The sequence below is a fragment of the Puma concolor genome, chromosome E1, assembly GCF_028749965.1.
Source record: "Puma concolor isolate L17-30 chromosome E1, mPumCon1.1.hap2, whole genome shotgun sequence".
Lineage (NCBI taxonomy): Eukaryota > Metazoa > Chordata > Mammalia > Carnivora > Felidae > Puma > Puma concolor.
In genome coordinates, this window is record NC_141680.1 from 60,085,767 (window position 1) to 60,113,237 (window position 27,471).

Genomic DNA, 27,471 nt, shown 5'->3' on the forward strand with positions numbered 1-27,471 from the left:
AGCCGGGACGTCGGTGCGTGGAGCCTGCCTAAGCAGTGGCCCCTAACCGGGCCCCCGAATCACAGAGTCCCCAGGTACAGAAGAACCAGAAGGAGAGTACAGTCCAAGTCAGGCCCCCCCCCCCCCCTGCACGCTCCCCACACAGCTAGAAGCCTCTGTGTCAGGGCCCCCCCACGGTACCAGGGAGGCCCCCTCCCGCCCAGTGCCCTTCTCGCCTGCTGCTCTGGCTGTGTCATGTCTCCTCAGGCGGTGCCATCACCAGCCTCCCTCTGGCTTCTGTAATTGCTCGCGTAGTGCCGTCCTTGGGGACTACCCAGAGCACGGCAGGCCCTCTTGTCCCATATCGCAGAATTTCGAGCGGCAGTGTGGCACATAGTCCTGTTCCGTCTACCCATTCTCCGGGACGTCTTCCTGGCTCCTTAGAGCTCCTCCTCACGGTCATGGTTTTAACTCCTTTTTGTTTGTCCTCTGGATGAGCTGTTAACTGGCGAGGAGGGTCTTTGTGCCCAGAACTGATGTCGTGGGTTTACGCGTGTGGCTCTAACGAGCGAGCGCAGAATCGGGTGAGGCTGTAACCTCCTTCCCTCCTCAGAATCCTACTCCTTGTGATGCGCTCTAAGTTTCCTTTAGCCTTTTGGAGCCGCGTCACACTGTTTTTCTTAAATTCAGCTTAAAGTCTGAAGTACCTCTTTTCGTTACGACTGCTACGAAGCCCTTCCTTGCTCAGGACTGTTCCTTGTGCACTTGGCCCCTTGGTCCCAAGCGTAGAACTTTGCACCCAGTAAACGTTGGATTCCAGTCCCCTAGCCTGTTGAGATCCTATTGTTTCCTGATTCTGTAATCAGCGTATCAGTGATTCCTTCCAGTTTTCTACTGGAATCCCTAAATTTTCGTAAACGTGCCATAAAGACAACACTAAACATAGAGTCCTTTCTTCACGGTCACTCAGTCGGTCACCTTATATGTGGAACAGAATCTGCATCCAAAATCCAACACAAGGGAGTCTGGAAGGTGACATGTTTGAACCGTGAGCCTCATAGAAGGCAGGAGAATGGATGCTGAGTGGCTGTTGACTCTGTCCTGTGCAGAGATGTGGGTTTCAAAAACATCGCTCTGACCACCCAACATCATTGAAACAGATGCGAAGGGAGAACCGTTGGTGCACCCCCACCGCCTGGTACCACGCCCTCACGCCCATCTACACGAGTGCTTCTGGAACTGGTGCCTTTATCCCTTTATTTGACCTACACCCGCTGGAGATACATCGTCGAACACCCTGGCGTGCCAGGCACGTAACGGCGTGGAAGACAGGAGCTCTGCCCTCTTTGAACCTCCACGTGGACCACTTTAGCATGGTGCCCGATAGTCAGGGCCAGCAAAGTATGGCACGTAGGATGGCATCCGACCAGGGTCTGGACCACGAGGGGTCGGGGCTGAGCAGACGTTGGGTAGCAGCGCAGAGGAGTGTTTCGGATGGAGGGGCGAGCGCTTGAGAAGGTCCACGCCGGAGAAGAGGCGGGGTGTGGGAGGAGCAGAAAGAAGTTCACAGGTATCTGGGGTTGGGGCGAGGAGTGGGGTGGCAGGCCTTGCAGAGAAGAGCTGGAGAGGGGCCACGGCAAGATTGGGCCGGGCCTTTCAGGCCTCTGAAGGAGCCAGGTCGTACCCAGGGGTTTCTGAGAGGCCGGTGAGAAGCTTCACAGATTGAATGATCAGACCTCTTTGTAGAATCGTCCCAACCACAAAAATCAGTGGGAAGCAAAGCAGGAGAGGAGGAGCCAGGCTTAGCCAGGGTCTTGATGGTGACGGTGGCCTGGGTTGGGACGGTGGCTGGAAAGCACCATGGAGACAGAGGTGGCAACCGGGCTTGGAAACCGGGTGTGGGAACAAAGAGGAAAGGTGAGCACGGGGGGTTCGGAGCTCTGGCAAGCGGGCCGGTAGGCATGTCCCTCGCTGGCTCACCCAGGAGCACGGCGGGAGACCTCTGTCCCGTGGAGATGTGGCAGAGGCTGGTTGTGGAAGCCGGTCCCAGCCACAGCTTGGGCGGCAGGCACAGTGGGGGGAGAGCGGCAGGAGTCGAGGGCAGGGTCGGGAGCCGAGGTTTTGTTTAAGACGGTAGAACTCAGCTTGTTGTTTGAAGACGGACAGAAAGGAGCCAGTAGAGAGGGAGAGTAAATGCAAAGGGAGGGAGGGGCTCCCTGCATCCAGCCGGGAGGAGGCCCGAGTGTCTGTGGCCAGAGGGTGACAGACGCCTTCCGGGATTCTTTTTCTCTGAGGGTGTCAAGGACCCCGGCCTCAAGTGCAGACGGGGCGGGCAGGAGCAGAGGCAAGGGTCGCATTCGCCCACGTAGGAGACGGAGCAGAGGGCTCAGCAGGGGTCCCCAGAGGGCTGCTGGACAGCGTTTGGGACCCAGAGGTCGGTTTCACAGTAGATGGACGTTCATTTACTCAGCGTGTGTTCGTCAGGATCCACTGTGCGCCGGCTCGCGCTCTGCTTTGGGGGACAGCAGGGAACAGAACAGGTGGAACCCCTGCCCTGGTGGCGGTGTGATCCGGGAAGGAGGGCCGAGGCTCGCGGGTGAGCCAGCGACTGTGCGGGGTGTCGGCGGTGCGGAGGAAGAAGCCGGGCAGGGGCGAGGAGGGCAGAGATCGTCACCTCGGGCAGGGCCGCCGAGCACGTGACTAGCTGTTGGGTCTTCGCTGTAAGCATCCGACAGCTAGAGCGTAAGGAGGGCTGTCTCCCCTTGTGCGGTCAGTTCAGTTCAGTTCAGTTCGCTGCCCTCCAGACCCCTCCCTGCGCCGGTCCACCCGCCAGACGTGGCCTCCGCAGCCTCCTGAGATTCCTTGGCGATTCAGTCTGCTCTGGGCCGCCGTATGGGGAATCCTCTCTGGAGCTCAAGGCTCTTGTAGCCTCTGCCTGCACACACGCCTCCTTCCCCGAACCAAAGGTCAGAAACCCGGTGGGCCGCGGACTGCAACACGTCCACAGAGGTGCCTTCAGCGACCCACGTTTTCGTATGAATCAGCACTTATAACGAAAACGTTTTATATAAAATTCCAGATCTCCGGCCTCTTGAAATCCCAGAAGCTCTGACACGTTGGATTCGGACGGCAGCGGTCAGCTAGAGCGGCTGCCTGGAAGTCCGTGAGCCTCGTCGCTTCCCACCCCGCCCCCCCATGCCCCCCCCCCGCCCCCCGCCTCTCATGCCTCCCCGCTGAGAGGTCACGGGCGCTTTGCACGGGGGGGGGGGGGGGGGGGGGGGGGGCGCCTGTGTGCGTGAACCGGCTGGTTCCCTGAGGCGCTGGGGTTCGGGACTCCTGTTTTTTACCAGGTTATAACTAACATTTCTAAGCACTTTAAAATGTTATGTAAAGAACTTGAAGGAATGAGGAGAAGTGGGAAGCAAGAGAATTGAAGCCAGAAACGGAAGGATACGGACGTAGAGACGTGGTGCGGTCTGGGGGCAGAGGTGATGAGCTACGTCACGGGGACTGTGGTGTGATTAGCGCCCCAGGGGATGTTTGCGCTCTGAGAAGACTTGATGGTTAAAAATAGCTGTCATGGGGCGCCTGGCTGGCTCAGTCCATAGACCATGTGACTCTTGGTCCCAGGGTTGGGAGCTCGAGCCCCACGTGTGGCGTTGCGTGACACAACTGTCCTGTCCCGTCCGCCCAAGACTTCTTCTGGGAATCCTCACCCCAGTGCCACTCCTCCCAGGTCACGGTTTGAGTGTCTGTGTTTGCGCCCCCTCGCTCTGCTCAGGGTCTTCTGGAAAAAGCTCCCGCCGCAGCGTGCCCCTGGGCCGGGGGTTCCTGACGCGCGGTGCACCTGCGCACCCCCTCTCCTGGAACCTCGCGGCCCTGGGCCTCAATGTACAGGTGGAAAGTGGCCGACTGAGGGCCCGCGCGCGCGCGCGGCGAGGTCCCGGTGTGCGGTGTCCGCCTCGCCCGCTGCCGTTCTGCGAGCCTGCGTCCGAAACGGCCCCACAGACGTTGGAACCGTGTCGCGTTAGTGATTTTTTTCCTCTCTGGTATGTTCCCCTTAGGATCTACTCTTCCCGGGTGTTGTGGTAGACAGAGAATGAGACCTCTACCCCCGATAAAGACGCTCTCGCCCAAATCGTTCTCTTCTATGTGAAAAATATTTACCGGTGATTTTTCTTTAACAAATTGCACCTAATATCACCGAGTGGAAGGGAAGGGAAATGCGCTCCATGCAACCATAGCAGTGGTTTTCCACCTCCCTGGTGTCCCCTGCAGGTGTCAGGCCTGACGCGCGTGAGCGATCGCGGGGCCGCAGCAAGAGCGTGGGGGCGGTGCGGGCTGTGTTTGGCCGCCTGACGGAGACGGACAGAAAGTGAGACCGGTGTCTTCCGGGCAGAAACTCCCGAGCTCAGCGGATGGTGATGTGGGCCGGGGTCCTGCCCCACGTCTCCCCTCACGGCAGTGTCCCTCTCCATCCGGGCCGCTGAGCTGTCACACGGAGGTATGATTCCTGCCCCACGTCACCCCAGGGACTCAAGTCCCAGGCCTGAAGCAGGCACTCTGTGCAGTGAGAGCAGAGCTCGTCGCCCTCAGGGTTACAGGAGGTAGAAGCCTGTCACTTTCCCAGCCTGGCGCACCGAGCTGTTCTCGGAGGCTGTAGAAGGAGCAGTCCCCCCGTCACACCAGCTGCCTCCTAGCGATGACAGCTCGCTCCTTCCTTTTGGCCCTCTGCATTCATCCACGCAAAGGTCAGCCCCGTGGCCCTCCTGGCGGGGACTGCGACATCACTCATGGCAGCAGCGGTCATAGCCCCCATCAGGCAGTGAGTCACCTTGTGGCTCGAAGCCTCGCCCCGACTGGTTTTCGTAAACCTTCCGGGCTTCTGCGCTCCCAGCAACTAACTGATACACCCGACTAACTGACGAAATTTCTGCTCTTCATAAAGCTGGTCTTTTGCACGTTTTCGGCGGCTTGCTGTTGGCCTTGCTGGTTTCACACAGACTTGCACCTGTGTCAGAGCTTGGGTTCTAAGTTGTTGATCATGGTCACTTGAGAGTATTGACCTCTTCTACAAGATATGTTTCCTCAATTACATTTGTGTGTGTCTGGTTTTACAGAAGGAAATGCTATACTTAGGACACTCCCGTTTGTCCCATTCTTGTTATGCGGGTATGAATTTGTTTTCTGATGAGCCTGAGGAAAATGGAAGGTAATTTAGGAAATGCAACAGAGCTTCATAAACCGGATTGTTTGGATCTGCTTCAAACCCTTCAGGAGATGGAACGTGGTAATACTCTGCACAAGTGTCCCCCTGCCTGTCTTGATCAGGGATGATAAGCTGCCCGAGAGGGACCCGTGGGGCAGTCGGGTCGTGTAAGACGGCACGACGCAGAACCTGCTCCTTAACGTGCCCGTGACTTCACGAGAACGTGGGCCAGGTGTGCAGGACCTGCTCGCTTGTGCCCTAATGAGGCAAAGAGCTACCGAGTCTTTGGAGAGCCCGTCTGTTACTTTGACAGTCACTGGAGGTGTGGCCCAGAGTGGGGAAGTGCAAGCATAGCGTTGACTTCTGTTCCTAAGGGAAGGACGCGGATCCTAAAAATACTCCGCGGCCTGATTAATACACTTAGAAGTAAATGTTCTGGACACTTAAAACTCAATTTGCAGACCCAGGAGAACGTTGAATATCAGTTAATTAAACTTTTGATGTAAAGTAAACAAACCCTCACTGCAGACTCTGAATCTAACGATGAGATTGGGGGAGAATGTCAGGGTGAACTCTCAGGTTTCGCCCAAACCTTTAGATCGACACTTTGAAAGGAACCGGGGGGTCAGGGAGTAGAGAGATCGCTAGTCATAGAATTAGTTTAGCGTCAGATAGGAAGGCCATTGTAGACTGGATCCGAGCTAAACCAGCAGCATAGTGTCGTCGTAAAACCTTGCTGGGGGCTGTGTTTTCCAGCAATGAATGGAAGTGAAATATTAATGCCATAGGCCGATCGGTAAACTGGGACCGCACTGCTCATGTTGATCGAATCGCAGGATTTTTTTATCCGTTTTATACCTGTTCTCCCCAGCTCCTCAGGCGTGTCTCTCCACTGCCTTGGCGGGGCATTCCAGCAGGGAACCCACCCCCCCCCCCCACCCACCCCGCCCCAGGGTAATCACTGTGGCTGCCCCCAGCAGGTCGGAGAAGGCTCCGCCAGAGGCCCACTGCACTTTGCACTTGGGTACTTAATCCCCTGATACTACGTAGGTTTGTTTTATCACTTAGTTTTCCAGCACAAAATCATAACCAAAGGCAGAGATTGTGCAAGCTAATCGTGGAAGAGGCTTATCACCCGTCCGATAAACTAAAACTTGGACCAAACTGGATTCAGGACCCCTCTGCCTAGGTTGACGAGAGGCGTGTGTTGTTGCCCCCAGTCTCTTAAAGAGCAGAAGCTGGAGAACGCTGTCCTTCCTGCAGCTCCCCCGCCCCTTCATCATCCTTTGGTATAAGAATGATACCAAAACACGGAGTCACCTGCAGAGAGAATCGGCAGGTGCTGCCAGGAGCGCAGCTGTTCTCACACCGTGACCTCAGAGAGAGATCGCCAGGACCGCCCCGGCCAGAGTGATTCTGTTTTAAGCACCACACGGCAGTTACTAAGAGGAGTCATCTGAGCAGTCTGCTTTTTGTGGATATGGGACTTGGGGCGGGGGGGGCGGGGAGGGGGGGTGTTTGGTTGGGGCATCTTCGCTTTCCTGTGTTTTGGGGGGCGTGGTAAGTGGGGCTGGAGCAGAAGGAGAAACAGGGCATCAGAAGCGTCCTGCCGGAGAGGTGGGAGGGACAGTTCTCAGTGCACACCCTGGGGATACGGACACAGGTTTTTGCTGGAGGTACCTTCGGTTCAAAAGGAATGAATAAGACCATTAAAAGTACAATTTGGCTCCCCCTTGTATCAATGAAAAAGAGTGCATTTAAAATCTCTATTAGCGCACTCAAATGAAAACTAAAGAAACGTCCCCTTTCTAACATCTAGCTCTTCTGAGCAGCTCGAGGCCACGTGGCCAGTGAAAAAGGACCTTATCTGTAACCCTCACATAGAGTCCCTTGAGTCTGGAAGAGAAGTTTTAAATGAATGCTCTTGAAACGAGGCATTCAGAAAAGTAGGAGACTTTACCATCTGACTGAGTGAAAACTCCTGTATAGAGAGCTTCGCTATGTAAATATCTGTCTTGATTTCAAATATGAAAAATTAATTCTTGCCATAGCTACCAGCTATTTGTTGTCCCTCCATAAGCCAGTAGCCAACCAAGCATTGTAATAAATTTATAGTAAGCAGGATGGCCACTGGTGTGAACAAAATCCCATCTCGTTAATATTCAAGTCGGTACCTAGAAATGCCAAGCACATAGCTGGCACTCAGGTGCTCAGTCGATGCAATTTCAGTCTTTTATCTTTCCTTCATTTAATTATAATTGGCCATTTTTTTAATTAAAAAAATACATTATTAGAGTGCACGAGCCGGGGAGAGGGGCGGGGGGGGGGGGGGGGGGAGAAGGAGAACCTTAAGCAGGTTCCATGCTTGGCACGGAGCCCAACACGGGGCTCAATCCCACGACCCCAGGAGCACGACCTGAGCGGAACGCGAGTTGGGCGCTCAACTGACCAAGCCACCCAGGTGCCCCTGATCGGCCATTTTCTAACTGATCCTTTCTTCCCAGTAAGGACTGCCTGTCATACTTACAAAACTATAGAGGTAGCACCCGTGGAACAAGCTAGAGTTGGTTTCTTATTTCACAAAAGAAAGAATGCACTCTGTGGATTTCACTGTCTGGAGCACGGAAGATGAGGGTCACTGGTCAGACGGAGTGTCTGTTCTGTTTCCCGGCCTTATGACTGCTTTGTGTTCGTTTTCTGCCAGTCTGCTGTGTGTGTACCACACGGGCACTTTGTTTTCTCCGTTCTGATGAAGACCGTGCATGTAAAGTTGAATGAAAACTACATACTCCAGTGGCATTTCATTGTTACTGTTCTTTCAGTCCCAATACTGTAGGTGTTCAGTTGAAGAAGGGGGATAATTCGTGACCCCCACAGTACAGAAATGTTCTGTCAAAAGCAGTAGCATTTCGGGGCGCCTGGGTGGCGCGGTCGGTTAAGCGGCCGACTCCGGCTCAGGTCACGATCTCGCGGTCCGTGGGTTCGAGCCCCGCGTCAGGCTCTGGGCTGACGGCTCGGAGCCTGCAGCCTGCTTCCGATTCTGTGTCTCCCTCTCTCTCTGCCCCTCCCCCGCTCATGCTCTGTCTCTCTCTGTCCCAAAAATAAATAAACGTAAAAAAAAAAAAAAAAAAGGCAGTAGCATTTGAAGGGCCATTTTGAAAAATGTAGTATCAATGTTTCGAATGTAAAGCAGAAACTTATTCTGCCTCATTAAGCCCATCTGTGCAAAAGAAGCTCTATGAAATTATTAACAAAAAGCGTACCAGAATTCCCTGCAGCAGTAGGCACTGAACAGTGGAGATTATTTTCGTGGTATGTGCCTAGAATTCCTTTCTGTCTACTGAACGTGTTTGCTTCGCATCACAGCTTGCCAGTGTGCCTTAAGGTTGTAGCACCTCTTTTTTCCAGGGCCTCTCGAGCGTCCGTCGTGCACCCGTTACGATGTACGTGTCCGTTTGGCACTGTGAGCCGATTGTATTCTTGCCAGGGATCAACTCGAGATGGAAATATTGCTGGGGAGATGGTCTTTGAGAACTAGTCCGCTGTCTTCCTAGTGTTGGCATCGCTGAAATAAAGTCCTTTCTTGTTTGACCACTTAAAAAAAAAAAAGGAAATCTTGTTCTCTTGATTCGAGGGTAAATAGCCATTCTTCCATTTGTAGGATTTTGAAACGTGCTGCTTATAGACCGTTAGCCTTGTGTACAGAAATGCTCTGTAGACCCTTGCACCTCTTTAACAGGGATTGAAAATTCTTGGTAAAAATCGATTAGCTATAATTAACATAGTCTTCATATTTATTCTTCATTTTGACTTCCTTAAGTAATTTGTCATAGTGCCTTTCGAAGACATGGAAGTATAAGGGTGACAAATTTTAAATGAGTTTGTTATTTAATTACCCACAATAAATCAGTGTTTTTACAGCTGATTGCCCTTTTTAGCAACACCGAAATTATTTTATCTTCCTAAAACATCCATAATTTTTGTCAGCTATGTTAATTTTCCTGATTTAATTTTGTCCCTTCAGTTTATAAAACTACTTTCCCCAATATACATGATTGTTTTCTGTGTAATTATAGGGAATAGTGTGGTTAGCAGTTGCTGACAATAACTGATTAGGGCTAACTTCCCTGTTATGGGCAATAATTTACATAATATATTGCTCAGCATGGAGCTTGTAATTTAAAATGATTCATAGGTTGCACGGCCTTTTGTCATTAATCAATATTACAGCATCTTATTAGAATAAAGAGCATCAAGGGAGCTCATTCCATACTGTCTTTAGTCAGAAAATAAATACATTTCAGAATTGATAATATCCACTTGCCACCAAATAACCTAAAATTTACAGTTAACTGTCTGTATTGCATGCCTCCTGTTCTTTAGATAGTATTTAAAATGTCCGCATCTCCATCGCTGAGAAACCGCGTCCATACGGAACTTCCAGCTGATGTGAGCTGCCAGGACTGGCGATCGGGAGCGTCAAGGAAGCTTTACAGGCGGAGGCAGAACGAAGTACGGGTTGAGTTGGAAGAACGCAGTTTACGTGTGTGACGTGAAGTGTTTCTCCTGGGGTACCTGAGCGGCTCAGTCAGTTAAGCGCCCACCTCTTGACCTCGGCTCAGGTCACGACCTCAGTTCGCGGGACCGAGCCCCGCGTCTGGCTCTGCGCTGACAGCAAAGGAGCCTGCTTGAAATTCTCTCTCTGCCCCTCTCTCTCTCTCTGCTCCCCTCCCCGACTTGCGCACGCACACACACGCTCTCTCTCTCTCTCTCAAAATAAATGAACAAACTTTAAAAAATAAAATAAAATAAGATGTTTACCTTACTGAAGCGTGAAGAGAGTAGGGAGATCCTTCTGGCCCCGTGACGCCTTATGTACCTGTAGAGAGCAGTGCCGCGGCCCTCAGGACTCCGTAGGGACCCCATTTCCTCCGTGGCACGCCCGCAGGGTGCCAGCCTGATGCTCACAGCACTGGGCACACGGGGGAGGGAAGACCTCCCAGCGCGCCCGGGTGCTGCCGGGCGCTGTGCGGATTTTCCCCTGTTACTTTCTCTGCATGTTTCACCTGCCGTCGTCTCATTTCTCGGCCCACATCTGTGTCTTTGAGGGTGGGTCTTAAGGACCAGCAAGAGTGAAGACATATTTGCAACTTGTAAGTTTGTTTTCGAAGAGAATAACGTGACGCGTGACGTAAAATTTCTTCTCGGCTGCTACCTGTAATACTGGAAGTGAAAAAGCTACTTCTTAAACATCAGTTTCTTAACAATTCTTTTGAAGCCTGTTATGCTGCAGATGCCGAGGTCGGTGGTCTTTAATGTTTAAGGGACTCTCGATTCGAAGCACGTGGGGGCGGGAGTGGAAACACTGTGATTTTAAAAAGTGAAGCAAATCTGATTAGATGAGATACTGCCTCTTCTCCACTGTCCCCTGGCAGCCGTCCTAAAGATAGATCGTCTCGAAATGATTTTGAACTTGAAACTACCTTTTCTACTTCTTCCCTGTTTCACTTTTATCACATGAATAATCTCGTTCTCTCTCGGGCGGTGCCCTTTGCAGTCTCATCAGGCTGGGGAGAGATGCCTAACGTCCATTCGAAGGCTGAGAGCTCTTGGGGAGAACCGTCCTCCCCCTCTGCCCTGGTTGACAACGGCACCGCAGCGTGGGGCAAGCCGCCCAGCAGTGGCAGCGGATGGGGGGACCAGCCCGCGGAGCCGCCCGTGACCTTCGGGAGAGCCGGCGCCCCCACTGCCGCCCCGGCCCTGTGCAAACCAGGTGAGTCCGACCGGCACTTTAGAAATGGGTCAGGATATTTTAGTTAGAGGGATACTTTTCATTGGATTTTAAGAATTAACGTTTTAGGACACCTTCCTCATTTTGTTTACGCTTTAAAACTAACGTCTATTTGCCGCGTCTGGTACACGGACACAGAGGAGCTCTTAACAGAAGCCCGTGCGCTCCTTTTTTAGAAAAATTAACGACCAGAATCCACACCATGGCGCACGGCTGCGGGATGCCGTCAGTGGCGTCTACACGGCAGCAGGACCCCCCGTGCCTGCCGTCTTCAACAGTGCTAGCTCACTAGCTCACTGAGCGACGAGGACGAGGTGAAGCACGCCGTCTCTCCTTTCTGAGAGTGGGTTTAAGCCCGACGTGACTTCACAGCACTCAGACCCTTCTGCCTTCTTCTCTCTTGGGAGCGCCGTTCTGCGTTGGGGCTCCAGGCTTACGCGTTCTCTTTTTGTTCTTTGGAAGATAGGAAAAATTAGGCCACGCTTTCCTCACGTCATCTGAAAGTGTAATAAGCATACGTGCACCATGCGCGTTCTCACACACGTCCGGATCACGTTTACCGAGTGGAATTCTGTGACGCGTGGGGATTTTGCGGCACGATGCATGTGACGTTGGCGTGGACCTACGCGTGTGAGTTAGGTCCGGTATTAAGATCCGTCGTTCAGATGGCTGCGAGAGCTTCATATTTTCTTTGGCCATCGTTAAACCTGTTGGATCTTAAAATGCAACCTTATTTTTGTATTTTTACTACCATATTTTACATGAGTTTTGTGTGTGTTACTTAGCTAACGCTGGATAGTGTGCTCCCCATATCCACCATTCTGCTGGGTTATGCCATTCCTATGCCTTGTTGTTGCAAACCTAAAAGACAGGGAGGTCCTTAGATTCACCTGCCGTCCCGAGGCAGTATGTCTGCTCTTACAGTTTGTCCTCGGAGGCGCCGTCGTACACGTGTCTACCTTGAAAAAGCGTCCTGTCCTCATGGTCTTACAGACTCCCACTAACCGTATCATCACTTAATCTTTGGCCGCCTTCTCCCTGGAAGTGAAAATTTGGGCTAATTTTTGTACCAGAAATCACTCTGTATCTTAAAAAAAAGTAGAAGAAATAACATCCTGAAATCCAAACTCAGTAGTCAGCTCAAGGCTCCATCCACCTACGGCCTCAACTGGCTCCACCCTGTTACTCTGGGAGCGTGTCCGAAACATAGACCGTCAGGCCCAACCGCAGACCTGTGCGTTTCTCGTGATCCCCAGGTGACTCGGGTCTGGTCACGTGAGAGGGGCACTGGCCCACCTTCCGCTGCGGGTTCAAAAACCGCATGGCGGACAGTGGTATTTCCGGGACTCTGCATATTACCAGCTACCTGCCATGCAGACAGTGCCACCCTCCCCCGTGGCCCCCAGGATCTGTTGTTAGGAAGCCCGTGCTTCAAAAGGACCTGTAGCCGGTTAGGGGAGTGGGTAACAGCACAGACTACAGACAGCTGGAGTTTGGAGAAAACAATACGTACACATCTGCGTGTGTATTGTGTAACTCCCGCAAGAAATTCAATTCTTCGGTCTTGGGAAATGAAGAGGTAAAGAGGCAGCTCCCAGGGCACCCCCCTCGTCCCACCTCCCCCTAAATGGCGCTATAATGCAGCACCGCCTCCCTGAGGAAGGGTGAGTTTGTGAAGTTCACGTGTGCTCTCCTTCTAGCTTCGAAATCTATGCAAGAAGGCTGGGGCAGTGGTGGGGACGACATGAACCTCGGTGCCAGTCAGTGGGAAGACGAAGAAGGGGGCATGTGGAACAGTGCTGCTTCCCAAGAAAGCGCGTCCTCCTGCGCCTCCTGGGGGAACGCCCCCAAAAAAGGACTCCCAAAGGTGCGTGCAGCCCTAAAGAAAAGAAATGCTAAAACCACCGGCACTTAGAACTACATTCAGGGTAGAGGGGGTTTCCAGTTAGCGGTGACGGGTAGATCGGGAGTTCTCTGGGGCCCTCTGGGGATCCGGATGCTGCCCAGCACTGCTGTCACAGCAGAGTAAAGGCAGAGACGGACGTGAGAATCCAGGGGCTTCTAAGAAGCCAGACGGTAGAGACGTGCAGGCGCTCATGACAGTGCCACTCTTCACACTAAAGGGTTTCGTTTTTCAGAAAAGACGATTTTCCACTAAAACAGTGTTGTGCATGTTAACTGGTGATGGGTTTGTTGTTGTAATTTTTAAACAAATTAATAAGTGGTTTTTTTCATTTCTCCTTCGGTAAATATTGATAAGTACAATCAACATATCAACAGAACTTCTTTAGAATCCTCGATCTTGGGGCACCTGGGTGGCTCAGTCGGTTAAGCGTCCGACTTCGGCTCAGGTCGTGATCTCACGGTTTGTGGAATCAAGCCCCACATAGGGCTGTGTTGACAGCTCGGAGCCTCAAACCTGCTTCGGATTCTGTGTCTCCCTCCCTCTCTGCCCCTGCCACACTTGCGCTCTGTCTCTCTCCCTCAAAAATAAAAAATACACGTTAAAAAAAAAAAAAAAAAGAATCTTTAAGACAGAGTAAAGGGATTGGTCCTGGCACCATTAAGTGTGAAGACTCCTGAGGTACATCATTAAGTGGTTTTGCAGTAAATGGCAGCCATTTGGAAACCATGTAAGTGAGATCTACAACTCGTATAAAGCACCGAGATGAATTCCAAGTAGATCACAAATTTAAATACGATAAATACAAATATAAAAATGTGAAAGAATTTTAAAAACAATCTTAGAGCAGGAGTGAGCAGCCTTCCTAACTATGAGAGAAATCTAAAAATTATCAAATTTACAAAACTTTCAGTCCTGAAAGATTTACAGACTTCAGTAAAACCGTGCATGACAGGGGTGCGTGGGCAGGGGGGGGGGGGGGCTCAGTCGGTTAAGTGTCTGACTTCAGCTCAGGTCATGGCCTCGCAGTCCATGGGTTTAAGCCCCGCTTCGGGCTCTGTGCTGACGGCTCGGAGCCTGGAGCCTGCTTCGGATTCTGTGTCTCCCTCTGTCTCTGCCCTCCCCCTCTCAAAAATAAGTAAACATTTTTTTTTAAAAGTGCACGGCAGAAAATACCATAAAATCAAAAGACAAGCTGGAAAAACATATTTGTATCCTATCGTGCAGAGGGCTGATCTCCCTGATATATACATAAAGAAAGGCCCTACAAACTGACGTGTTTTTTTAATCGATAAGTAGATTGCGCCCTAGAAAAATGAGCAAAGGATATAAATAGATGCTCCCTAGAAAACAAACACTGACAGCTCTTCAACACATGAAGGGACCTTCAGCCTGCCCTGCGGAAAGAGTTCAAGTTAAAACAACACTGGGAGATGCCACTTTTCATCTCTCAGACCAGCAAAACCCCCAGCGTTGAGTAAGCGGGTTCTGTCCGCAAAGCTGTGAGAAAAGCAGCCCTCTCCCACGTCACTGGCGGGACTTAAGTCGGTGGGGCCCCCGCGGAGGGCGGTTTGGCGTCATCTGTCACAGTTACAGATGGGCCAGCGCCGGGATGTGGTGCTTCTGCCTGTCACGGACGTAGCAGGTGGCACCTGTACACCGTCTTCTCCTGTCGCGTTTTTGTAGGGAAAAAAGCGATGGTTTAAATGTACATTAATGGGGTGACTGAGTCACCCCACATCCATACCAGGGAAAGCTGAACAGATTTTTATAAAGGGAGTCTACCTATATTCATCTGAAAAGACCACCAAAATGGGCTGTCAAATGAGAAGGCAAGGGACAGAAAAGCGTGTGGTGCGCACCTTTGCGGGGCCGGGGAGCGAAAGCGTGCGTGCACACACCTGCGCGTGCGAAGAGAGAGCAGGAGCTGAGCGGACGGAAGGTGAGGTAGGAAGAAGGCACTTTTGTGTGCACACCCTTTTTCTCCATCCGAATCCTACGAAGGTGTTATCTGTTCAGAAAAATGAACTCAGCAGACCATTTAATTAGCAGTAGCAGAACCCAGAAACTAGAATCAGGGCTCGCGTCATCAGGAGTGGAGGTGATTACAGACATCAGACGGGGAGTCTTTTTTCTTTTTTTTTTTTTTTTTTTTTTTTTTAATTTTTTTTCAACGTTTATTTATTTTTGGGACAGAAAGAGACAGAGCATGAACAGGGGAGGGGCAGAGAGAGAGAGAGAGAGACACAGAATCGGAAACAGGCTCCAGGCTCTGAGCCATCAGCCCAGAGCCCGACGCGGGGCTCGAACTCACGGACGGCGAGATCGTGACCTGGCTGAAGTCGGACGCTTAACGGACTGCGCCACCCAGGCGCCCCGGGGAGTCTTTTTTCGACTGGGCTGGCAAATAACCCAGTTAATGACGGCACCAGGAATACGAAATTGGTAAATTAAAACACTGTGCAATCTTGGCACCTCTGGCCCCGGCAGTGATTCCAGGCGCCTCCAAATAAGCACTTCCTCGAGGAGAGAGCGCCCGTTGGTTGGTTTAATATCGCCACGTAGACCCCGTTCTGCAGTTAACGGCAGGCTCCATTTTGACAAGCGCCGTGAGGAGTGATTTTAGAGGAGGCTGTTCTTTCCCCTGTGTGAACACATGGTTAGAACCTTTGTAGTTGTTGGAAGAGGAGGGACGTCACTGAGAAAACTTAACATCCTCGCCCAGCCCCTGTGGGCTGCCCCATGCTCCCCTCCTCTGCTGCCCTGTGCTCCCCTCCTCCCCTCCCCCGCTGCCCTGTGCTCCTCTCCTCCACTCCCCTCCTCCACTCCCCTGTGCTCCCCTCCCCCCGCTCCCCTGCTCTGCTGCCCTAGCTTGCTTTTTGTGATCGCCTCTCCTTTTCTCTTCATCTTCTCCCTCGCTGACGTTTGCCATTTATGTCTTCTCTACCCCAAGGGCTGCAAGCAGTGAATAGTCAATAAAATTAACAGGCTTTTTGTTCCTTTCATCTTGTTGCCTTTTCATTCTGTTGGAATGAACCCCCTGCATTCTATCATCTTTGACAGTAAAGCTTATAAAAGGGCAGAAAACATGTAATTTTTAGTAAACTTCACATAGTATTAGCATAGGGCCGTGTTCAAAGGAACGCTTAGGATTATTTGATAATGGAAGTGGCACACATTTGTGATGAACTAAATTAATTCTCTGGGGAAGAAAAATAATTGTCTTGCTTTTTTAAAGTCCATAAATTACACACGTACGCCAACTTGCACACGCACCCTAAAGCATTCCGTAGTACTAGCCACGAAGCAGTCAGGGACCCTGGAGCACAGCATCTCTCGACGTTAATACAGAAAGATTCTCTAACTTGAAATCACTGTGACGTTTAGGCCGCTCCTGTGTCTAGAAGAAACGTATTAACCCGTGACCCACACTTTGTCCTAGGGCATGAAAACGTCTGGCAAGCAGGACGAGGCCTGGATCATGAACCGGCTGATCAAACAACTCACGGACATGGGCTTCCCGGTGACTGGTGTCTTATTTTTACCGCTTCCATCCGCGTGTGCTGCCATGCATGGCCCTGATTGTGTCCTGCCCGCGGTTGTCACACGTAACAAGCAAGACTTTTGAGGGAGGAGAGTGTTCATGCAGCCTAACTCGTAAATTCCCCTTTTACCCGAGTGCTTCTGTCTAGGGACCGTTGCTTTCAACCAGAGCGAGCATCCACACCATTCTGTCAAGTAGGGTGTGCGAGCCTTCTGGAATAAAACATGCCGCGTGATCGTTCCTTTCTTTGGCTTCTGCAGCTCTGCATTTTCTTTTAAATCATAATTAAAAGTGAATTTTCGTTAGTTTATGCGGTGGATTGACAGAGATCACAAGAGAAAACTCGGGATCAAGTACCAAAGCGCGGGTCCAGAAAAAAGAGTCCTAACCAGTCCTATTGAGTGCCCGAGTCTCGGGTCACGTGTAGGGAGAGTTCAGATTGTACGGTGTCCCGCTGAAAATGTGCCATGAGGCATCCCGTTCCTGAGATCCTAATGCAGGAGTTCAGCTACTGAGGGATATCCCCTGGGTCTGTTCGGTCTTCCCTTCAAAGGTCTTCTTTCCAGATCGTTACTCAAGTGAACATGTGTCTTTGATTTCTGTGGATGTCCCTGAAGAATGGGTCCAGAACGGCCCGGTTCAGAAACGACATGCCTCGCGTCGGGCACACGCCCTCTGTCACTGGGCAGGGCGCAAGACCCGGGGGTGGCCCAGCCCCTTCCCGCATGAGAGCGCGGGCGGGACACCGGAGGCCTGCCCGGGAGTCCCCATTTCCACCGTGGTGCTCGCACACACTGACACGCATCTGTTCCGTTCGTAGGAACGTGAATAGTTATCAACGTGCATCCGCTTGTTTTGTTTTGGTCTTTTGTACGTTGCTTGGTGGCAAGTGGCCAACAGCAGGGCCCAGGGTCCGCGCAGTGGAGAGTGGAGCTCTGTGCTCTGACTGGCTGCCGGGACGTTCCCAAAGTCGTTCTGGCAGAGAGTTCATCCTTGCCGAACCGTTGCTACTCACTGTGGTGTAGAGTCCATGACAAGATTCCACGGACCCCGCACGTTTTGTTTTTAAAGTGTTAGATGCAGGTTCTTTAGAAGTCAACCCGGCGCGTGTTCTTACTCGAAGTGCCTTTACTTAGAAGACCTTTGTGTCTAGCCTCGCCAACGAAGGGCAGTGTTTCCGGTTCCAAAACCCAGTAATGTTACGTCAGCCATAATCATCTCTCTAAGCTAATAGTGATCGAATTCTCTACTAGCTTTTTTGTTACTGTCGAAGCGTAATCTTCATTAAAGTTCTGTTTTCCCACACAGAGAGAACCAGCTGAAGAGGCCTTGAGGAGCAACAATATGAATCTTGACCAGGCCATGAGTGAGTACTCTGATGCCCTTAACGCATACTTTCTTAAAAGGTGCCAGTTTGTGGAGTTTGGATTTCCAGAAGCATTTTATCATAGTCTTGGGTTAGTGGTTTCAATTTGTGCTGGGTAGACAGGACCAAGCTTCAGCCAAAGAGCAAGCGTGTGAAGCGTGGTAACCACACAGCAAGTCTCTGGAGGCTGGTGGACCCTGGGGACGGATGGCCAGAGCCCACGTCGAGGCACGTTCGCTTGTTTCATTTTTCTCTGTACTTCAGCCAAGAGATGAGTTTTTCCCATCTTATTTTGAGGGGAGGTCATCGCAGCATTCGTAGAGAAAGACACCGGGACCACAGGCCAGACTTCATGCGACGCTGACTGAGCGTGTTCTTCGCACCTGGCCCCAGCACGGGCTTGCTCAGGGGCCCACAGAGACGTCTCCGTGCCGGTGGAGCGCTTACTGGTGACAGATGAGATTTACCTCAAGGGACGAGCAGCCCTCATTGTGGAGCTGCTGTAAAAATAGTAATAACTAAAGGTGATAAATAGAATCGGAATACTGTAGCTGTGTTTTAGGATGGTATGTTAAACTCTTTTGAACGTTTCCTTTTTTTGAGAGAGGGAGCGTGCGCACACAAGTGGGGGAGGGGCAGAGAGAGAGGGAGAGAGAAACCCAAGCAGGCCTCACACTCTCAGCGCGGGGCTCGATCTCATGAACGATGAGATCACAACCTGGGCTGAAATCAAGAGTTGGACGCTCACCCAACTGAGCCACCCAGGCACGCCTAGAATGGTGTATTAAACTCTTAACTCATAAAGGGTAAAGAAAAAGAGAATTAAACATAACTTACGGCTATTACAACTTGGGAACAAAATCATAGCACCTTTAAAAAGAGATCATTTGTGACATCAAAAATATAAAAGGGGGAGAGCAAACGGATGGAACTTTTATAAGCCAATGAAGAGAAATTGTTTTCAGCAGAAAAGGGACTATTCCATCAATGTTTAACGTAAACCTCGTGGTAACCGTGAAGCAAAAATGTAGCGCAGACACACAAACCACACAAAGGGGGAGACCGAGAAAATGGAAGGCCGTCAACGTATGAAGGTAGACAGAGACAGAAGGAAAAACAGTAGCGAGACAGAATAACCGGAAGGCGAAAGATAAAAGGGCGCTAGTCCGTGCTCACATGTCCGTCATCTCTCTTAATGGGACTGAACTCACCAACCTAAAGGCACAGGGCTGCTGGATGGGTGAAAGCCACAAGACCCAAGGTGCCTGGGTGGCTCACTCGGTTGAGCGTCCGACTTCGGGCTCAGGTCACGATCTCACGGTTTGTGGGTTCAAGCTCAGAGCCCGGAGCCTGCTTCGGGTTCTGTGTCTCCCTCTCTCTCTGCCCCTCCCCCCCCCCTCTGTCTGTCTCTCTCTCTCTCGAAAATAAACATTAAAAAAACTTTTTATGAAAAATGTTTAAAGTAAATAAGGCCACAAGACCCAAGTCTGTGCTGCCCACCGAGACTCATTGCAGCTCTAAGACACACACAGGCTCACGTTGAAAGCATGGAAAATGGTATTCCAAGCAAACAGAAACGGAAAGAAGGCGAGCGTAGCCATACTCAATATCAGACAAAATAGACGTGAAGCCAAAAAGAGTGACAAGAGTCCAAGAAGATCATTATATGCTGACAAAGGGGTTAATACGTCAAGAAGATGTAAGCAAATTATAAATATATCCATTCTCAACACCTGACCACCAAACTGCATTAAGTAATTAATAACAGATCATAAAGGAGAAATAATATAGTAATTTTATGGAAGATTTCAGATACCCCACTGTTAACCATGGATAGATCTTCCAGACTAGAAATCAATAAGGAAAAATGGAATTGAACCATACTTCAGAGCAAATGGACCTAAAAGATATACACAGAACATTCCATCCAGCAGCAGCAGAATATACACGTTTTTCAAGCACACAGGGAACATTCTCCAGGATAGATCTGATAGGCCACAAAACTATCTTAGGGGTTGTTTGGGGTTTTTTTTCTTTTTTTCTTTTTTTCTTTTTCTTTTTTTCATCTTTTTGATAGAGCATAAACAGGGGAGGGATGGAGGGGGAGGAGAAAGAGAGAGAATGACTCAAGCAGGCCCCACACTGAGTGTGGAGCCCAATGTGGGGCTCATTCTCACAAGCATGAGATCATGATCTGAGCCGAAGTCAAGAGTCAGACGCTTAACTGAGCCACCCAGGTGCCCCCAAACTATTCTTAGTTTTAAGAAGTTAGAAGTCCTACCAACCATCTTCCTCAACATGAGGAAAATGAGAAGATCCATAAACATGTGGAAACTAAACACACTTCTGAACAACCATTGGGTCAAAGAAGAAGTTGAAAGGAAAGTGAAAAATTATCCCGAAACAAGTGACAATGAAAACATGTCAAATGTGGTGGGAAGCAGCAAAGGCAGTTGTGAGAGGAAAGCGTATAGCAGTTAAACACAGATACTAAGAATTTAAAAAGAGGTAAGACAAACAACCTAACTTTACACCTCAAAACTCGCAAGAGAACACATTAAGCCCAAAGTTAGCAGAAGGAAGGAAATAATAAGGATCAGAGCAGAAATAAATAAAATAGAGACTAGAAAAACAGTAGAAAGGATCTGTGAAACTAACAGCTGATTCGTCAAAAAGAAAAACACAATTGATAAACCTTCAGCCAGACCTAAAAAGAAAAGAAAGACTCAAAGAAATGAAATCAGAAGTGGAAGAGGAGACACTGCAACTAATAACCACTAAAATACATGGAACTGTGAGAGGCTGCTGTGAACAATTATATGCCAGCACATTACTTAACTTAGAAGAAATGAATACATTTCTAGAAACAACTTACCAAGACCGAATCAGGAAGAAATACAAAATCTGAACAGACCAGTGAGTTAAGAGATAGAGTCAGTTGCCAAAACACAGAAAACTTCAGGACCAGATGACTTCACTGAGAGAAATTCTACCAAATATTAGAGAAGAATTAACATCAGTCCCCAGACTCTTCCAAACTATCAAGGAGAAGGGAATACGTCCAGGCCCATTCTACAAGGCCAGCGTTACTCTGATACCAAAACCTAATAAGGATACCACAAGAAAACCACAGACCAATATCCCCAATGAACGTACATGCAAAAATTCTCAACAAGATATTAGCAAACTGAGTTCAACAACACATGAATACGATTATATTCCGTGACCAGGTGGCGTTTGTACCTAGGATGCAAGGCTGGTTCGACATACACAAATCAGTAAATGTGATCTATCACATCAATAAACCGAAAGATAAAAATCATGTGATCATCTCGATAGATGCAGAAGAAATATTTGACAGCATACAGCATCCTTTCATGATTTGGGAGGGTGGGGAACCTTAAGCAGACTGGGTAGAGAAGGAGCGTACCTCAACCTAAGAAAGGCCGTAGGTGACAAACCCACAGCTGACATTTTACTCAGTGGAGAGAAGTTGAAAGAGTTCATTAGATGAGGAACAAGGCAAGGATGCTGACTCTCTCCACTCCTGTCCAGTAAAGTGCTGGAAGTCCTGGCCAGGGCAGCTAGGCAAGGCAGAAGGGGGGAAAAGGCATCCATATTGTCCGTATTGAAAAGGAAGAAGTCAAGTTCTCGTTTTTTGCTGATGATACGATCCTGTATGTAGAAAATTCCAAAGAATCAGTCAAAAAACCTAGAATCGGTCGACAATCTCCATAAAGCAGCAGAATACAGAATCGGCATACGGAAATCAATTGCATTCCTTTGCACTAATGATGAACCATCTGGAAAAGAATGAAAACCATCCCATTCACAATAACATCAAAAACAATATAATACTTAGGAATAAATTTAATCAAGGGAGTGAAAGATCTGCACAATGAAAACTGTAAGACTTTGTTAAAAGAAATTGAAAAAGACACAAACAAATGGAAAGGCATCCCATGTTCATGGATCAAAAAAATTAATATTGTTAGTCTGGTTATATTACCCAAAGCGGTCCCCATCAAAAAACCAAAGGCATTCCCAGAAGTAGAAGAAACAAAAACAATCCTGGGGCACCTGTTTGGCTCAGTCAGTTAAGCACCCCAACTCTTGATTTCAGCTCAGGTCGTGGTCTCACAGTTTGTGGGATCGAGCCCCACGTCGGGTTCTGCCTGACAACGGGGAGCCTGCTTGAGATTCTCTCCCTCTCTCTTTACCCCTTCCCCCCTCAAAAATAAATATTAAAGGAAAGAAAGAAAGAAAAGAAAAACAATCCTAACATGTGTGTGAAACCACAAAATACTCCCAAGTAGCCAGAGCGGTCGTAAGGAAGAACAAAAGTGGAGGTATCACACTTCTGAATTTCAGACTGTACTACAAAGCCACAGTAATCAAAACAGTGGTGCTGGCACAAAAATAGACAGTCTGGGGCACCTGGCTGGCTCGTTTGGTAGAACATGTGACTCAGTCTCAGAGTTGTGAGTTCAGGCCCCACGCTGGGTCTAAAACTTCCTTAAAAAAAAAAAAATTAGACATATCGGCCAGTGGAACAGAATAGAGCCCACAATTAAACCCCAGCATATACAGTGAACTAGTATTTGACAAAGGAGCCAAAAGTACCAATTGGGGAACGGGTGGTATCTTCAACAAAAGGTTCTGGGAAAAATGGAGAGACGTGCAGAACAATGAAATTGGACCCCTATCTCACACTACTCACAAAAATTAATTCAAAATGGAGCAAAGGCTTAAACAACAAAACAAAACAAAAACAGAAGAAAATTAAAGAAGAGGCCTGTCAGTACTGGTCTCGGCAATAACGGGGTGGACAGCAAAAGCACAGACAGCAAAAGAAAAGTCAACAAATGAGGACTACATCGAACTCAGAAGTTTCTGCACAGCAAGAGAAGCACCAAAATGAAAAAAACCTATAGAACAGGAGGAAAATTTTGCAAGCCATGTACTGGATAAGGGGTTAATATCCAAAATCTATGGATCTATCAGTGAAACTAATGACCCAAAAAATGTTTGATTAAAATAACTAAATCGGGGGTGCCTGGGTGGCTCAGTCGGTTGAGCGAACGACTCCGGCTCAGGTCGTGATCTCGCGGTCCGTGAGTTCGAGCCCCGCGTCAGGCTCTGTGCTGACAGCTCAGAGCCTGGAGCCTGTTTCCGATTCTGTGTCTCCCTCTCTCTCTGACCCTCCCCCGTTCATGCTCTGTCTCTCTCTGTCTCAAAAATAAATAAACGTTAAAAAAAAATTTTTTTTTTTAAATAAAATAACTAAATCGGCATTTCTGCAAAGAGGACACCAGAGTGGCCAACAGACCCATGCAGATCATCAGGGAAATGGAAATCCAAACCACAGTGAGGTCTCCCCTCACATCTGTCAGAATGCCTTTTCTCAAGAAGATAAGAGACAGCAGGTGCCGGCGAGGACACAGGGAAAAGGGAACCCTTGTTGCGATGTCGGAGGGAGCGTAAATTTGTTCACCTGGCATGGAAAACAATACGGAGGTACCTCCAAAAACGAAAAGTAGACTTACTGTACGACGCAGCCATCCCAGTTCGGGCATCTACCCAAAGGAGGAAAACAGGATCTTGACAAGATAGTTGCTTCCATGTGCATCACATTATTCACAATAGCCAAGGAGTGGAAACCATCCAAACGCCCATCAACAGATGAATGCGTGGAAAAGATGCCACCGTATATACACAATGGAATATGAGTCAGCCACGAGAAAGGGGAGTATCCTTCAGTCTGCAACATATCCTTCATTCTGACAGATCTTAAGCACATCAGAGGAAGACAAGTACTGTATGATATCACTTGTATGTGGCATCTAAAATGTTAAGCCCCGTAGGAAACCGTGAATGACAATTACCGGGGAGCAGAGGTAGGGGGATGAGTAATGGTGTTTCAGGGAACGAATTTGTAACAAGGAGTGGATAAGCCGCAGAGATCCAGTTCGCGGCATGCTGAACGCACAGTAATGGTGTAGTATAATTATGTAACGGTAAAATATGGCTACGTGGACCATCGTATTACAGTACGTAGATCTATCCAGGAACATGTACACCTTAAGCTTATACAGTGTTACACGCCAAATCGATTCAGTTAAAAAATAAATAAAACAATAATTATGTTAGATGTTTACATGGAAGACGTAGCTGATTCTCATTATTCGTCTCCAGGAAATAATAGGGTCGAATTCCTGTAAGCCACCGCATTTTTGTCAACCAGTCCGTACAAAACCTTCCTTTATGTGCGTTTCTGGCTAAAGATACCTTATTTAATATGTATTTCTCACAGAGATGCCGTATTTCTTTATAGTAAAACGTTGGCTAGAAGGAGTTAACATTTTCCCGACCCTGGGTCCTGTGACCATAGATCTCTTCGGCCGTCCACACTGAATCCAGTGCTGTCGGCTACACCTTTCTAAAATCAGTCATCATCTTGTGACTCCAAAAAGTTAGCCACTCTTCCATTCTTTCCATAGCTTCATCGCACACGGTAGATGTTGCTTTAGCTCTTTCTGGGCAGCCTTACATACAAATGGGTGACTGTTCTCTTCCTTTTGCTGGATGCACCGTATCATTCATTCACTCACATTGAGCTTGAACCACAGCACCGCAGCTCCTGCCCGAACAACACTTAGCTGGCGTGTTTTCTCCATCAGGCACAGCGCAGCCTTATTGCACCCAGGAGCCCTACAGCATACATTAGCACTGTGCCTGGGGACCATTTCAAACACCGAAACCGCCAACAAAAGGAACAAAAGTGAAAAAAGTGGCACTAAGTAGACCACAGAGGGACACTTGTTGCTGTAGGGGAGCGGAGTGAGAAGCAGAGCATCTTGCTTGGTCTGAGCTGGGAACGCGTGTGTCGGGCAGCCGAGATTCTTCGCCATCCCCCGCGTGTCCACAGATGACCGCAGAAGTGCCACGGGTTCCGATCTGGGGGCTACAGATAAACGTAGCCAGTCGGTGAATGCACGAATGCGGAATCCGTGAATATGAAGATCGACTTGATAATTACATGCAGCTGCCAAAATGTTCTGGTGCAAGCTGCCAGGACAGAAATGACCCATCAGTGTGAGCTTGAAGAAGTTCATTGTACCCTGTTAGAATTGTAAGATGGCACAAAGTCAAAGGTAGCCACGCGAAACCAGTCGCTGGCCAGAGAGCGCATGAGGACGAAAACCTTGTCTGTCTCGTATGACACGGTGTCCCCAGCGTCTGGAAGAGCCCTCAGGGGGATGTGGGAGATGGAAACCGATGGCTGCAGGGGGTCAGCGGAGCCGTTTTAAACAGGATAATCAGGGCAGGGTCCTGAGGACACCACCGGGGAAGGCCGTGTGGAGAAGGGGGTGCCTCCCAGGAGGGGAAGGAAGGGCGGACTCGGAGTGGCCCGTGTGGTGGGAGGAGGGGCAGGAGCAGGGCCCGGGTGCAGACTGTCGGGGCTCACGAGAGCAAAACCACAGCCTCCCTGTTTTACGGGAGGTTGAGAGGCTCCCACCGGCACCCACCTTGAGCTCGGCGCTCCTGACTGACGCTCCTCGGGCGTTTGGGTAAGTGTTGCCTCTGTTTGCTGTGCCCCAGGCGCCCTGCTGGAAAAGAAGGTGGACGTGGACAGGCGTGGACTGGGAGTGACCGACTACAATGGAGGGGTCACCAAAGCCCTTGGCTGCCGCCCACCAGTCTCCAAAGACTCTTCCGGGGACCGCCCCACCTTTCTTGACAAGGTATGAATTCAGGGGGTGTTTTGCTTGTTTGTTTTTAACACAAGGGACTTTTCATTTTAACCGTGTCCTTAATGCAAGCTGGATCAAATACTTGCTGGGCTGTAACACTTAAGTGACTTTTACCCACTTTTTAAGATACGTATGAATGTTTACCTCAAAAGAGATGGCGTCGTGTTTCATACGATGTGACTAAGAAAAAATACTGAAATTGAAAACTGACTTTCATCGTAGTGGGTGAACTTGGCTGGCTTGTCTGCTTCCATTTGCCCAGTAACAAGGGTCTTCAAATCTCTGTTTTACTGTCTTATTTTATATGCACAGTTCTTCCCCTTGGAAATGATGTTATGTGTTTACTCTCGGAAAAAGAGACATGAAGTGGTTGTGCAGGTGCCCGTGTCTGGCCAGCTCAGCTCGGCCACTTGAGAGTTCGTGCAGGAGTCTGTCAGAAGCCCCTGGGGTGGGTCACGTGTCCAGACACCGGTTCGGTCCTTTCAGGACCGTCCCATAGTGATACCCCCTCTCCAGACTGGTGTGACTTCACAGGGAGACGAGGACAGCATCCCACGAAATTCAGTCAGAATGTTGAACCTTGGAAATAAAATTAAAGCAAGGAAGGACAAGTTTAAAAACAAAACAAAAAACAGGCTCACAGGAGACAGAGGTGAGACTTCGCCTCCGTTCTTAAACAAACAGGGTCCCCTACCGCACGCCCCCCTGCCGAACGCTGTGGCCAGGCTGGGCCCAGAGGGAGCGGTGCGCAATTCCAATTTAATTTAGTATCTTGTATTTACACTTGGCTCAGGATGGGACGCTGACTTGTTTCCTTACCTTTAACATGTAGAATACTGCCACACGTTTGTTGGGAAGTTAGAAAAAATAGATCTGCAAAGGGCCTGGTCCGTAACGTGACCTTAATAAATATAACAGGGTAAGAGTCTGTTTTGTAACCTACCCTATTATTGGCTCAAACGGCACAAAATCGCTGTTTGCGGGTCAAAAACAGCTGAGTGTCAGCAGAATCCAACCTAATGCACACCTAGAGCCTTGATGGTGACTTCTCGGAAGGAGCGGGTTTACTTGAACACGGTTGTACACTGTTTTCTAAACGAGGCTTTGGCGAATGTTTCCGTCGTCCTCCTGACTCCTGCCCCTGGGCGGGGTCGGTTGTGTATGAGAGCGTCATAAGCTACCGTGTGTGCTTGTGGAATGATCGTTAACAATGAAAGCAGCGTCTCAGTCTGGTTTCTCTTTTGCTTTTCCCCTCTTCCTTTGGCCCTTGTTCTCCGGTCTCTTGTTGCCCACACTGTTTTGACCTCCTGATTCTTTACCATCCACATCCCTCTACGCCCTTGGGAAATTGCTTTGTGCTCTGTGGATGGACACTGCACACAGCTCACCCTCTGTTTCTCCCATCAGGACGGCGGCCTGGTGGAAGAGCCCACGACTTCACCATTTTTGCCTTCACCAAGCCTGAAGCTCCCCCTTTCAAACAGTGCACTCCCTAATCAGGCCCTGGGTGGGATTGCCTCAGGGCTGGGCATGCAAAACTTGAATTCTTCTAGACAGGTAAGGCCGTGGGGAGAAAGCCAGCGCGGTCTCTGTGTCACCTGCCTGTAAAAAAATGTGTTTGAGCCACAAACTGTCCCATTTTTAATGAATACCCATACTTCACGATACAGTCACGTATGAAAAGGTAGCCGAGATAGTCGAAAGATCATCCTGCAGGTAACGTGCAGGTGTCAGGAGTGGAGTCCAGCTCTTGGGATTGAACCGTAGTTAGGGAAATGCTTCCAGATTGCATTGTTACATGTAAGTAACACATGGTTCAGTGCCCTTGGTGCTGACCTACCGCTAGACTCCTTCATGGAGCCAGGCGGTGCCGTCCTTTCTCCCGGCCTCAAAACTGGAAATACATCGGTCTGTGAGAAAACACC

The 27,471-nt window shown here is 49.5% G+C and overlaps 1 protein-coding gene across 4 annotated transcripts in view; it reads left to right on the forward strand.

Annotated features, from left to right (window-relative positions):
* TNRC6C (trinucleotide repeat containing adaptor 6C) overlaps positions 1 to 27,471 on the forward strand; it is a 143,965-nt gene that overhangs the window by 91,683 nt on the left and 24,811 nt on the right. For 3 of the 4 annotated variants that reach the window (XM_086688175.1, XM_086688177.1, XM_086688179.1), the window contains 6 exons: positions 10,746 to 10,961; positions 12,680 to 12,846; positions 16,325 to 16,405; positions 17,735 to 17,792; positions 25,395 to 25,537; positions 26,954 to 27,103. In XM_086688175.1, the coding sequence (XP_086544301.1) occupies positions 10,746 to 10,961; positions 12,680 to 12,846; positions 16,325 to 16,405; positions 17,735 to 17,792; positions 25,395 to 25,537; positions 26,954 to 27,103 (815 nt within the window). The remainder of the gene's footprint in view (positions 1 to 10,745; positions 10,962 to 12,679; positions 12,847 to 16,324; positions 16,406 to 17,734; positions 17,793 to 25,394; positions 25,538 to 26,953; positions 27,104 to 27,471) is intronic. The other variant, XM_086688178.1, reaches the window with a different exon arrangement.